The sequence below is a fragment of the Larimichthys crocea genome, chromosome XI (assembly GCF_000972845.2).
Source record: "Larimichthys crocea isolate SSNF chromosome XI, L_crocea_2.0, whole genome shotgun sequence".
Lineage (NCBI taxonomy): Eukaryota > Metazoa > Chordata > Actinopteri > Sciaenidae > Larimichthys > Larimichthys crocea.
The window spans coordinates 21962627-21977411 of NC_040021.1; the positions used below are offsets into that span (position 1 = coordinate 21962627).

At 43.0% G+C, this 14785-nt stretch overlaps 1 protein-coding gene across 1 annotated transcript in view; it reads right to left on the reverse strand.

The window, feature by feature from the left end:
* The window catches only part of myt1la (myelin transcription factor 1-like, a), a 66111-nt gene that overhangs the window by 25011 nt on the left and 26315 nt on the right, over positions 1-14785 (reverse strand). Inside the window, exons 6-10 of the mRNA XM_019259172.2 lie at positions 9239-9735; positions 8119-8138; positions 6492-7114; positions 4276-4697; positions 1295-1429 (exon numbers count right to left, since the gene is read on the reverse strand). Coding sequence (XP_019114717.1) covers positions 1295-1429; positions 4276-4697; positions 6492-7114; positions 8119-8138; positions 9239-9735 — 1697 coding nt within the window. The remainder of the gene's footprint in view (positions 1-1294; positions 1430-4275; positions 4698-6491; positions 7115-8118; positions 8139-9238; positions 9736-14785) is intronic.

Genomic DNA, 14785 nt, shown 5'->3' on the forward strand with positions numbered 1-14785 from the left:
GTTACCTAGGTTGGGTGGTTCGGCGTTGTTCTCATGCAGGTCGTTTTGGTGAGTTCTTTGCAGGCAGCAGATGGACCAAACTTTTTGTTCATGCTGTTCATGTTACATCAGCAACACAGATACCAAAACCAGACATCAGGCAGGTGTGATGATGAGGAAGAAAAGAAAGTAAAGGAGGACACGAGAACTAAAGGAACATAAAACCCAAAACCTTCTAGTGCGCCATGGTGAACATAAAGAGCGTTTGGTACTATGAAGACTGAGCAGGAACAGCCACATATTCACTTCATATTAAAACCACGAGTAGTCTGACGAGCAGTGAATCCTCAGCTCCACCTGTAGCAAGTCAGCCCGGTCTCCAGCACAACAAAACACAAAATGTGTGTGAGTCATGCAGGACGGACGCATGATGGTGGACAGCTAACATGCCCGACATTCTCCAACTTTCACTGTTACACAATCCATCTAACAAGTCATTTAAAGTCAGTTCAATCATTTAAATCTTAAATCAAATGAGATGCATGTTGAGATTATTCCAATCGTGCCCATTGGAAATTGGTGATTATCCTTCAAATTAACTTCAGTTATTAATCATGGTATTATTTTATGTTATATATATATTTTCTATGGACATTAAAGGGCTACACAGTGGCATCTAAATACTGTCAGATAGGCTGTGGGCAGATTTTGTTTTACAGTTAAAGGTTATGGAGTCAGATCTACAAACGTTTCTCAGAGGCAGAAAAATTATCGGATTAATCTGTTAAATTAAAGATTAAAGAACAAATTTTCATTTTTTGTTTATTGCACATCTTAAATCAGCTGCCTTCACTGTTAATTGTAGGAGTGAAACCATATACGAACATTGCACAACTGCCTTTAATCAGCTGAATCAAATAAATTAGAGTTAATATTGAATTTTAGTTTGATGTAGCTGACAGTGATGGTGTTTTCCCACTGATTTATTAACACGTCTGTGGTGTGTTTTCAGTAATATCGTAGCAAGAAAGAACTCTGAATTATAACTTAGAAACCGTGAAAGGTTTTTCTCGGCCATTTCATTCTGGTATTTATCCAACTGTGCCTGTATCAGTTCCTCAACCAATGAGATCGTTTCTGCCTCCAAAGCAGCTTCACCTCTGAGAAATGATTGCACAATAAAAAACCACAACCTCCAACGTCAGACTGAAGCACCGTGCGAGCTGAAATGACTTGTCAGACTGTTTTCACTGCGACTTTTTTTTACATCTCGGCGTGTTTTCAGTGCAGCATGACATCCAGGCAGTGGACCTACTCTCAGGCGGGACTCGGTCTTTGTGAGGACACCCGGACAGGCTGCGGTGATGTGGGTACAGACCCGTCACATGACCAGTCCCGTCACAGCCCGGTGTCGGACACTTACTCTCCTTCTTCTCTCCTCTGGAAGAGTCTGGAAAGGACAGAGAGAGATGAGACAGAGAAAATGAGAAGGGGGGGCGGTGTCGAGTGGAGTGTTGGCACAGTCGGCTGTTTTCTGGCACATGTGAATCGGGTCTGAGCCATATACGGGTGCCAGATTTAGTTCGTCACCTGGCTTCATATCTAAGATTTGTTAGCGAGTCAAATAGGTCTGATGTTGTTACCCACTGACCAATCAGAGCATCGACTGCAGGATTAGGGACGGGCACAAATATCTTCTGATGTTTTTCAAACAAATCAAGAGGAAATGAACTTTGTTCGAGACCAGTCTCAGCGGCAGAACACGGTCTGGTTTCGCCACAGATGATCCATAACAACTGAACTAAAACTTAAAGGTCCAGTGTGTTGGATTTAGTGACACCTAGCGGTGAAGTTGGAGATTGCAACCAAAGGAATACTCTCCCATGCCTCACCCACTCCTTCGAAGCATGTAAGAAAAACTCACATAAAATATCTAGATCAGTGTTTGGACATAAAGGGTTCATTTTAAGACAACGAAAACACAATTATTCTTATTTTCAGGTGATTATACACAAATTAAAACAAACTAATGAATGTTATATTCAATTCCTGCCAATAGATCCTCCTAAATCTTACACACCGGACCTTTAAATAACTTTCTGAACAGTCTGAATCCATCTACACGACGTTCACAACACCACTGCATTTCACTGGGTGCAGATTGCAAAGCGGTATCTTCTGCTATAGGATATCTTTGCTAGTTTGGTTCAGGGGGGAAAAATGAAACAAAGGGATCAGCTAACATGAACACAATGTACGGCTCCACTTGTGCACTCGGGTCGAGCTTTGGGCCAGAAATTGTTCCCAGTTTACTGTCCTTGTTTGGATTCATAATGAAAGTTTTCCTGTGGACTAATATAAACTTCCTGCGGGCTAACAAAGGCATCATCTGTGCTAATGAAGCAGTCTGAAGCCCATCCGAGTCCGCTGTGTGGCTGATGACTGCGCCGCTCTGACTCCCTTCCCAGCGGCGTTGGGGTTGTATTTGAGTGGATTTAGAGAAATAGGCCGCAGATAGCGTCCCACAGATGGATTTGCTCTCCTAACGGGCCGTGCAGATTGCCATTACTCATGCCTGACAAGCCGGCCGTCTGATGTTCCCACACCGGCCTATTTTAACAACATAAGCTGCTGTCAGAGGAAAACCATGCATCTGCAAAAAAAAAAAAAAAAAAGAAACGTGTTGGTCCTGAATGCACAAAACGAGTGCCCATTATCTCAACGGCGGCCATGTACAGCATTTCTGAAATAACACAATGGGATTTTAACAGGTTTTAAGAGCCCAGGGGTCAGAAAACTCATTCAGCCCAGCGATGTGCACATAAGTGTTTGAATCAGGGAGGAAAAAGACTCACATTAAAGTTACAGTTATGTGTTTTTTTTTTTTCCTGCTTCAGTGCCGATAGCCTCCGGCGGCTTCAGTGTTGTTGAGGGTTACAATAAGTCAGGCAGACTAGATAAACTTCCTCCCAGCTGACCTGGGGTCAGATTTTTGGAGTAAAAGCAGATTCAGGTCAAATGTGACGCAAAGAGGTGAGGAGAAATTGGCACAATTTAGAGAGGAAACATGATCAGATGACGGCTTTGTGAACACAGTTCAAACACCAGAGATTTTAAGAACAAAAATTTCATTGTTTTTATCGTCTTACGCTGCACAGATTCAGAGCTTGTTCGTTAATTTTACTGCTAGATTATTTTAAAATCGTTGGTTGGACATTATTTTGTTCAGGTGCTGTGCACACTGATGTAGTTTGATGGTGTGGAGCTGCACACTGACGGACTGAATGAACTAAATTCGCCTCTGGAAGTCCAGCCATCGTGTTAAAAATAGTCCTCCCAGACTTACTTCCTCTTTCCCCAGATGTAAAATATCTGAGCGTTGGACCATGTGGATGAAGAAACAATGAGGACTCCTCATACAAACACAAAGCTTTGTTTAAAACTAAACATGATATGCTGGAAACTAGACATCCTCTGGAGGTCCCGTTCCACTTGGAGATGTTTTGTTGAAAAGGAAGCAGTTCATGTATGTGATGTTTTTATGGATCAATCCCAAATTTGACCTTGTAAGATCTAAAGAGACCTCGTTCTGCAGCAGGTTCTTTGAGCAGTCTGATAAACTGACATGATGAATAACATGAAAAACATTACAATGCTAAATTTCAACGTCAGAAGTACTGTACAGTTTTGTAGCATTTTAATTACTGCGTATTAATTTTACTGCATACGTAACATTTTGTTCAGGTGCTGTGCACGCTGATGTAGTTTGAGGGTGTAGAGCTGCACACTGACGGACTGAATGAACTAAATTTGCCTCTGGAAGTCCAGCCATCGTGTTAAAAATAGACCTCCCAGACTTACTTTCTCTTTCCCCCAGTTGTAAAATATCTGTAGACTCCTCATGAACACCAAGCTTTGTTTAAAACTGAACAGGTTATGCTGAAGAAATAAACTTTTGTCCAGGAAACCAGACATCGTTTGGTCAGAGAAGTTTTGTTGAATTTTATGGATAAATCCTAAATATTGACCTTGTCCATGCATGAAACCAACGCTACTGTGCCTCGTTCTGCTGCAGGTTATGTGAACAGCACACGTTCATACATGTTATGCTGCAGAAAGAAAAGTTTGTCCATGATACCATTGATTGATTAGTTAACTAGTTAATTAGTTACTTTCGTAGCCTAAAACTGTGACATGAACAAACATATAGAATCAACGTATACAGACTTCAAACTTTGCGGAACACCGATCGATAAACACAAACCGAGGGTCAGTGTGTGGGTTTATGCTGCCTACCTTTAGGGTAGTACGCCCTCTTCAACCCATCGTGGTGCATCCTGGACTTGCGTTCCTCTCCAGCGCTGCTCAACCTCGAGCTATGCTCGCCGTGGCCGCGATGATGATGGTGGTGGTGATCCCGGCGAGGAAACGTGTGCTCCGAGGCCATCCGGTCCCTCATGACCTTTGCCCTCTCTGATTCCAGCGCGATGGCCTTCTCCAGCAGCGACAGGTTTCCCTTGGCCATGTCGAAGGTCTCATCCGAGCGGTCAGAGGCCACCGATGTGGTATCTTCGTCGCCCTCCTGGCTGCAGCTGGTTGGATAACCTCTGGACGCTGGGCTCAGCTGCTCCTCCAGCTTCATCAGGTTCACCATGTCGGAGTAGCTGCGCTCAAGAGACCTGGGCTCCCCCGGTGCACCCTGCTGGCAGCTGTCGTACCTGAGAGGTAAGTAGGACAAGAAATGACCACCAGTGAGAACACAGGAGAAGGTTGTCTAGTAATTTGTTCTCAGTGCCTGGAGAAATATTGGTTTGTCTGGAAAACCAGACATCGTCTGAAGTTCCTGTTCAGTTATTACAATACACAGTCTGAATTCAAGTACTCCTACTTGAATTCAGATTTAACTCCACAGCTTTAGCCTACAGTATTTGGCCATAACACATTTGTGTCTCGCAAACACAAACAGATGGCATTCTAATAGAAATGACAACAACAACATTACTGCCATGAAGCAGGACGGTGTGTTTAAACAGTGTGGATAACCTGTCAGTAACATCTTTAGTCTCTTGTACAACAAAGAATGAACATGTCAATCGCACATACATTTTTATTAACATAAGCGGCTGCAATTCTGCGCGCCGTCACTTAGAAAGAGGAGGGGGAAGAGGAATTCGCCATAGATACCATCTTAAAGTCTGTGTAGGAATAAAAATAATACATATGTGTTCTGAGTTTGTCAGACTAAAGAAGAAAGTGTTATTAACCACCCAGCCAAATTTGAAAGATTAAAAATATCGACACGTTTATGAAATTAGGTGTCAAAATCAGGTAAAATTCATTCTCAGCTCCAGGATTGTGGGGGCGTGTCCTCTGAATTTTGAAGCAACGGAAACGTTCAGAAAATGACATGACTAACTTTGAAACACTCCGAGCTGAGATGAATTTATCTCTATGGCTCTGCTCAGGGTGGCCTCAGCGTGTCATCGAGCCACCCTTTAAGGACCGCCCACTAAATCCTGAAACTGAAAACTGGTGAAAAACTATTTGATTGTTTGAGTAATAAATTGTTCAAAGTCTTTTCACGTGTTTTCAGCAACTATTTTCCAACATATTTAATGTGTTTTGAAATAAATCTTAGAGTTACCTTTATACGGACTTTAAAACAGTGTATGTACAAAGTCACTCTCCTCAGACAGCATCAAGACATAATTTCAATGGTCCAAAAAAACGATCGTTGGATTACTTTAATACTGAAGCAAATTACATATGTGATGATTCTCAGGTAAGTTATAGGGTGCTTCTTTTTCTATAATTCCTTAACGTTGACAGACGACTCCCTTTATTTTACTTCATTTGACGCAAATTCCAGCACTCAGGCACTCAGACGAAGTATTGTAACTGTCTCCATGAGCTGTGTCACATAAGGAAGCCAAACAACTTATTTTTATGCATCTCCCTCTTTTCACTTCACACAAATAGAAAGAAATAAACATTTACATAATTTCTGGTTTCTGGATATGAATCATCCAGTTTCTGTTGTACTGACTCTTCGGCCCAAATGGAAATCCATCCATTCATCCATTCTGCCTGTTGTTGTGGCTTCGTCTTTACTGTAATGCCGTAGGCGCATGAGTACATACTTCTGCAAATGCAGAAGGTGCCAGTTAAGTAGCTGGTCCTTCACATCATGTCTAGATGTAGTCAAAACAATCGGATCATAGTGCACCCTTAGTGTGTCTTGGGTACATTCGCAATTTACTTGACAACTTGAGATCATCGGATCACCCAAGGCTGGTGTTAATCCCTGGTGTAAAGTTTCTTTGCCTTCCTCAATTCTCCTGCACCTCCACCAGGAGGCGTGCCTCACAGTTTGAATATCCCTACCTACTTTGGGCAAACAACGCAGATTTCCCTCCCAATAGAAACGCCAATAGTAATTACATTGGACATTACAATATGAATACGTGGAATAAAGACAAACATGATCAACAGACTCTTTAGAGATGACGTACCTGTTCAGGTGATGCACCATCTGATGGTCTGTTGGCATCTGCAGTTGGTGGTGGAGGGTGTGGTGGACGGGCCGATCAGACGTCTGCGTCTCGTTCAGTTTCCGAGCCAGATCGAAGCATTGGTTCCTCAGACACTCCAGACTGCTGAGACACACCTCCTCCTCGCTCTCATCTGCCTGAACCCTGACCCCGACACCGCACCGTCCGTTAGCATGGCCATCGTCCACCATGGCACCTTCTGGGTATCCGTCCTCAGGCAGCATGGCGCCGTGGCCCTGCGCCAGGAGCTTCAGAGAGTCTACCGTTTCTCTGACAACGTCGCTGTCGAGGTCCACGCTCAGCTCTCCTTTACGGTCGCCCTGATCGCTGCCATCATCCTCATCATCGTCCTCGTCTTCGCCGGCGCTGTTGGAAGAGTTGCTGTTCATCTCAGACTCGGTCATGGCCTGGTAGGCAGCGTCTTCCGCGATCTTGCCCAGGTTGAGTAGCGACTTGGCAACCAGCTCGTCGTAGTTCTCGTAGTCCTCTCCGGTGCCGTTACCAGCGCCGATGGTGCAGCTGTTGTTGTTGTCGTCCTTCAGAACTGGAATGAGCTTTGATTGTCCACTGGGTTTGTAGTGGTTCTCTACTGTCGGGAAAGAACAAAGAAACTCTCAGGCTTTACAGCGTTTGTTCGTCTGAACACAAAACCCATCTCACATCACGGCTAGATTTTACAAATCAGCAGAGCTTCACTCAGTATTTTGCACCATAAACAACATAATCAGTAGGTAATTGGTCAAAAAGAGGAAATGGATTCATTTTGTAGATAATATAACTATCTCCTGTCTGCTATTTATAGAATAGAAATCCTGCAGATGAAAGGGATGAAGCTCTAATAAACCCAGCGATGCTAATGAACACAGATTCTCATATATTTCTGAATACATTAGCTGCATCCCTCCCAATTATGATCCACTGTTTACTCACAAAAAACATACAACCAGGAGCTGTGCAGAGCAGCGTCGCTCCGCTCTGCTCTGCAGCTACAAGCCTCGCTGTTGATTTTGGGGACAGAGAGAGAGAGAGACGGCGAATGAGAGCAGAGAAATTGAAAAGGGAGGCGTGTGAGGTGCTCCGATTCAGGAGCCATAAATATTCTCAGGAGGAGAAGCCGAGGCAGAGCGCATGTGACACGTCCGCCGAGACGAGGGAGGCGAACGGTTGGGGTGGGGGAGAGAGAGAGGATGGGGAGGATGGTGGGGAGTTAATAACTCAGCAGAGCTCCTCTCCCGATTATTCGTGAAGCGCTGTCAGAAACGATTGAGGACACGGGGGGTGTCGGGGAGGAGGGAGGTCGAGGGAAATGTGGCGGGCGGGAGAGAGAGGCGCAGAGCATCTGGTCTACCAGAGATTGGGCTCAGCAGCTCTCAACACTTTCTGCTCTCTCCACTGCAATGCAAACCAACACCGGTCACCACGACCAGGATATGACCTCCAACCTGAACATTGTTCATCCGTCTGTTAAAGTCAGTGTGTTTTTGTTGCTTTCATACAAAAAAAAGTTCCATTTTGACTCTGTTCAAACATGATGCACGATCCAAAATGAGATCATCTGCCCACAAAGTGACCCGTAACTTATGTCAACATCTTCCTGAAACGTGACCTCTTGAATAACGACCAGAGGAACGTCATAATTACAGTGATTAATCATGTAAACGGTCAATAATTTTTGACATGTCATTGTTTCAGGAGCTGATCTGGACCCAGCTGGAATCATTCATCTTTTCTTTACCTGTGTCAATAATGTATTACAGACAGCTGACCCTGGATCTGTCATAAATGATGCAATCACGCCCCTGCTGAGATGTCGTGACACAGCCAATGTTACCGTTCATAAAACTGATGTGTGACGGCATTTCACAGCTGCTGTTTGGTTTACGTGTCAGACTGCAGCAGAGACAGGTGACAGGTACACACTCTGCACAGGTCACCAGTCTACCTGACACTAACACACATGGACAAACAATTAGCTGCATCTACAACAATTTAGAGTCACCAAGTGAACCTAACCTGAGCGTCTTTGGACTGTTGGTAGAACATGCAAACATCTGGCAGATGTTTTTCTGTTGGGCATCATTGCAAACCACTGCACCAACATAAGAGCTTTGACACTGAATCTGATTTTACAATAGTTTGACTCCAGATCAAAAATCACTATACTGAAGTTAGAAAGATTCTCATACTTATTATTTAATAGTATCTTCATAAGATTTGCAATAAAACAAACCAAAGTTTTATATAATAATATAAGAAGTTTCAGTTTTTTACACACAAAGGGTTTATAAACATGCAAAAGGTAGAGTGATGGGCAACCTGGGAGCAGTTAGGGGTTTGTTGCCTTGCTCAAGAGCACATCATCAGTGCCCAGGACATGAACCGGTGGTGGACTTGAACCGGCCACCCTCCGGTTTCTAAAGCCCCAACAGTCATGAAATATATTCACATTCTGCGACTTCTTCTTTATATATTACTCTTCGTTGTTAGTGGCGGGGTCCGCCATTCCCGTGCTTTAATTTAATTTACCTACCTACGCTCAAGGGATTCGCAGGAAACGAGAGGCATGTCTTTAATCCAGCGTTACAGTTTTTAATTTGATATCAGTGTTTAACCTGTGGAACTCGCAGAAAACGTCGTTTATGTGTCACATGACAAAAATCAGAGTCTCCGAACGACAAATAAATAATCAGCAAACTCACCATGCTGACGATTCTGCTCCTCTTCCTCCTCCTCCTCCTCCTGCTCGTCCTCCTCTCCCTCATCCTCCTGCTCCTCCTCGTCATCACCATCCTCCACTTCTTCCTCCTCCTCGTACATCCCCTCCTCCTCCTCCTCTTCCGCCCGTCCTCCTCCCATTGTCGCATCCGCTCTCTCCACCTCTACCTCCTCCTCCTCTTCTTCGTCCTCCTCCTCCTCCTCCTCTCCCTGGTCCTCGTTGTCCTCCGAGAACTCGTCCTCCACATCGCCGTCTTCATCCCCTTCTCTCTCTTCCTCCTCGTCCTCCTCCACTACTTCCCCTTGCTCCTTCCCTTCCACCCCCACCTTCATGGCTTCATTACCGTAGCTGGTGTAGGCGCTGGCGTCCTCCTCCTCCTCCTCCTCCTCTCCCGGGCAGGAGGTGAGGAAGGGCCTCCTCTTGGCAGCCGGCTCCAGTGGCTGTTTTTCCAGAGCCTTCCTCTTCTTGGCCAGCGGGCAGCCGTAGACGCTGAAGCGAGACAGAGGGCACATACATGATCAGCAGCCATCTTTGTTCTCTGATTTACTATTTGATCTTTTGCAATCTTTAACAGTGTTATCTTCAACTTTTCGCTGACCCAAAGCTTGCTCTCCTGCCGCTAACTGGAGCCGACTCTCAGGTCAAATAAGTCTGAAAACAAAATCTGGCAGACACACATCTCGCCCAGATTATATCTGATCCTACGGAGCCAGAACACAGACGAGCGTGCCAACACTCGGCTGTAAACAACCCGACTTAGCCGCAGAGTGTGGTCGTAGATTATTTTTGGGTCCTTCAGAACACAACTCACAACTGTACGCACGAACATTAAGCTCCAAATCTGGTTGATGGAACCAGGATGGATCTCACATGTTCTCTTTGGGATCTTCTCAAGCTTTGGAACCGTACTACCAATGTTACAGCGAAAGCGTCACAAAAATATAGTGCCAGTGGGAATATCGTTAAGTTGCAGCAATATGAGGTAATCACACAGATTTAATGTCAATTATTAAAAATGAAATGTGACGTTAATAAAACTCTGTCCTGAAGTCGGAATGTCTATTTACCAAGAGTGCATCACGAATAAATGGCCAGGTTTGTCCAATTAGAGGTATCTTTTAATATTTTTTCATCATGAGGGGATCACATGAGAGTGACACGTCTCCGATATGCAATGCAACGTCAAACTATCTAGAAACATCACGTTTTTTTAAGCACATTATAATCATGGCTTGTTGTGTTTGGCTGTTTCTCGACAGTTCTCCTGTTTCCACCTTTGATTGACGTGAGAATTAAGTAAACGCAGCATACGAACAAAGCCGTATTTGACCTCGCACGTGCATTGTTGCTTCCCAGTTGAAACAACACGGCTTTACAAAACACTTTTTTTGTTGTGTTATTTATGATTTTAAATAATAATTTGTCATCTCAAAAATATTCATTTTTATGACAACATAAAACTGTCAAGATCACACCATAATTCCAGTGTTTTATAATTAGATTACCGTCAAGATCTGAGGTTTATTTTAAGCTTTCAAACAGCGAGTATCAAGAATGGAGGCCTTACACGTGCATGTGTACATGAGAGTTGTATTATATTGTGTGGGAACTTTGTCACAGAAATAAATACATTTAAAGGATCAGTGTGTAGGATTCAGTTGCATCTAGTGGTGTTGCAGCCCCCTCCACTTTCTCTCAAGTTCGAAACGTGAAAGAGAAACTATGCTGACCACAAAAGTCTTGATCTGGAACCAGGGTTGAGTTTGTCCGTTCTATTTTCAGGTGATTGTAGACTAACGAAAACATAGTTATTCATGTTATATTCCATTTCTGTCACATTCTGTAAATAGAGCTCCATAAATCTGACGCACTGGACTTTTCTGTAGCGTCGAGGGAGGTTTTCCAGCTCAAAGAAAAAATAAACAGGCCAGAGTCTGATGATGTGAATCATTAAGATCAGAAAGAATGGCTTTGTGCATAAAGGTCAAAGGTCAACATGATATGACTCCCTCCCTCTGTTGTGGTCCGTGTGTTTAGACACTGCAGTGGATTTCCACTCGCCCTCGCTGAGGAGGAGACTTAAAAAAAAAAGAAAAAGAAAGAAAGAAAAGAAAACTAAGCTTATTCAACCAGGGCCTCAATTACGCAAATCCCATTACAGTCATTAACTGTTGGGAAAATTCTGCTTTAATTGCTCCAAAACAGCAAGCACAATTATACACGGCTTTAATGTGGATTTTTAGGAAATCAATTAGCACATTTCCATATGAAAAGAGCTTATTTTGTTGTTAGGAGGGCGAGTTGGAGGAGGTGACGCTGCTTTTCTGACTGAAACCGCTGTGTGTTTGACGAACCTGTGGAAAAAAAAACATACTACTGCTACTGACCTGCCTTCATTCCAACGTTTAAGACAGAAAACTATACTGAAGTGCCACTAGCGCTTTTATATTTTTAGTAGAATTGATCGCCGACAGGACTGCTAAGGTTTACCACTATCGCTACAGTGACCTCAGGACATGTGCTTGACCCCGTCTAACCTCCATATGTGGCGTGCTAGAATAAAAAATGAATATATGAATATCAACTTTCATGGCAATGCATCCAACGGTTCTTTGCCTTTGCATAAGATTACATCTTGAAAACAGAAGCACGTAAACTTAAACTTGCATGTAGCGAATGAAGAGTTCATACAGTTCTGCAACGTCCAACACCTCCAATCCACTAAACAAGACCAGATACCACCAGCGCACTCAAAAGTTTGGCTTTATTGCTGGATAAAACAGCAAAAAACAGCAAACAGGATAATTCAGACACCAAATGTATCATTTGAAATAGTTTTGGCGAGATGGATTTAAGTAAAACTTTCATTTAGTTGTTGTCCCCACAGTGCTGCATGATGAGTGAGAATACTGCTGTAACCATTTTCCTCTGTTTTGATTTTGTTTTCCAGTCCAGAGAATTTGATCCACCTGGACAAACATTCTGTTTCTATTTTAAGAAGGGCTTTGTTCAATTCCAGCTTTTTGTTACATACATTATTGAGCCTGTTCTTCTTTAAATCTGCACAGATTTTCCGTTTGTCTAATTTCTTTTACCAATGGCTCATGATGATATATATAATTGTTATATTCACATCGCTCAGAGCGATCTTTATTTCTTTCTGGCCTTTCAGTTGAAGCCTGGTTGAACCACTGAACAACTGTTTTTCCTCCGTGTACAAAACATTAATTTTTTTTCTTTTGCAAACCCTTCACAAAAAAACAAACAAATATATATATATATATTTGTAAAGAGGACTTTACACAACCTAAAAGCATGAGAGACCATTTAGAAAAATATAAAGTGCTCCTCTCAACCATCTTTTGTAATTAATAGTTGAGTATCATCGGCATATTTGTGGAAACAGTTGCTGTGCTACTAAAACTGTGACCCAAGTAGGCTGACAATAATGAAGGACCTTGAACTGAACCCTGCGGAGCTCCTTCAATTTCACATCAGTGAAACAAACAAGATTTTCCAGCCTGAGGAAAAAACAACTTAAATGAAATGATAGACTAAAAACATCTAATACCAAGAAAATAACCTGTCCTAAATGCATTTACACTGCCATCATAATGGTTAAAAACAATTATATAAGAACATCAAAGCTTTAGAAAAAAGGCTTTTTAATCTTTTTAACTCACTGTATGATCTGTATTTAGATGCTTCTTCAGTTTCATGTGGTCTGATTATTAATTACATAAATCTGTCCTCGATTTGGCAACACTTAATATATCAGAAATGCCAAAATAGAATTTGAGTTTTAAATTGAGTTTAAACCACGACAGAGAGAAGAGAAACTGTGATTAAATCAATTTCATTCACTGCAGTATAAGTAACACACACACACACACACACACACACACACACGCACACACACACACACACACACACACGTACGTGTGTGTGTGTGTGCGTGTGTGTGTGTGTGTGTGTGTGACCTCAGCCACCTTGCTGTCTCCCGCCAATTAAAATTCCGATGGTAATTAAAGCAGATCAGAAACAAGGGAATGCTGCAGACAAGGGCGAGAGACTGCGCATGGTAATTATGTTGAGGGAAAGAGAGAGAGAGAGACGGGGAGGGGGGGTTCACACACGTTACATTTTCTCTTCTTACTAAACTGATCTGAGGCAATCTGATGTGATGCAACGTGATTGATACTGCGCGTTGAATCGATTGAAGACTGATCCCAACGAGGATCAGACTGAGCGAAACTGCACCAGCCCAAATATCATAAATATTTGTCTGAAAGGGAGAAGGAGAACCGTGAAACCAGTGTTTTATGAAGAATGTTGCAATAATGGGATGTTTGTAACCTTAAAGTTGCTAAGTTACTTCCATCGTCTGTCCATGGTGTGTCTTTTAGAACTAGTCAGCACTAAAAATGTTAATTTACATGAGTTTATCATGGGTTGTGTAACATTTTTTTTCCTCTTTGAGGACACCTGGAGTCGATTTCTGTCTTTATTTGGACATCTGACAGCTTTCATGTGTACATCTTTGTCTATGTGGACACCCATTGTCTTTTTGAGACACCCAAGGCCAATTCTTGCCTCTACAAGGACACTTGGAGTCCACTGTTGTCCCTACTAGTTTTAGTATGGTCTCTAAATGGACACCTGGAGTCCATTTCTGTCTCTACAAGGACACCTGGAGTCCATTTCTGTCTCTACAAGGACACCTGGAGTCCAGAATTGTTTCTATTGGTAATCTTGGAGTCCACTGTTGTCCCTACTAGTTTTAGTATGGTCTCTATGAGGACACCTGGAGTCCAGAATTGTCTCACATTAGTCTTACATGGATGCCTATTGTCCACTTCTGTCTCTAGAAGGAAACCTGGACTGGATTATTGTCTCAGCATGGACAGCTAGAGTCCATTTTTGTCTCTACGAGGACACCAGGAGCCATTACTGTCTCTTTTCGGGCTCTTGGAGTCCATTGTTGTCTCTACAGGGTTTATTATGGTCTCTATGTGGATACCTGGAGTCCACTTCTGTCTCTTCAAACGCAGCTGGAATCCACTGTTGTCTCGCCGAGGACACCCTGAGTCCATTTTGTCTCTATCTGGGAGTCGTTAATTGTCTCTATATGGACACCTGGAGTCAACTGTAGTCTCTACAGGGTTTATTGTGTTCTTTAAGTGGAGACCAGCAGTCAATTTTTGTCTCTATGAGGACACCTGGAGTCCATATTTGTCTCTATGAGGACACTTAGAGTCTACATATGGTCTCTCTATGTATACCTGGAGTCAACTGTAGCCTCGACAGGGTTTATTACGCTCTCTAGGTGGAGACCTTAAGTCCACTATTGTGTCTTTAGGGACACCTAGATTGGATTTTTAGTACCAACTTGGACACTCAGAAATCATTTTTCTGTACTAATTGGGCACCTGGAGTCCTTTATTGTCTTTACGTGGACCCGTGGGAGTCCATTAACGTCTTCCATACTGTGTCGATCCACCACGACGACAACAAAGAGAAGCTGAGTTCAAACCCGCCT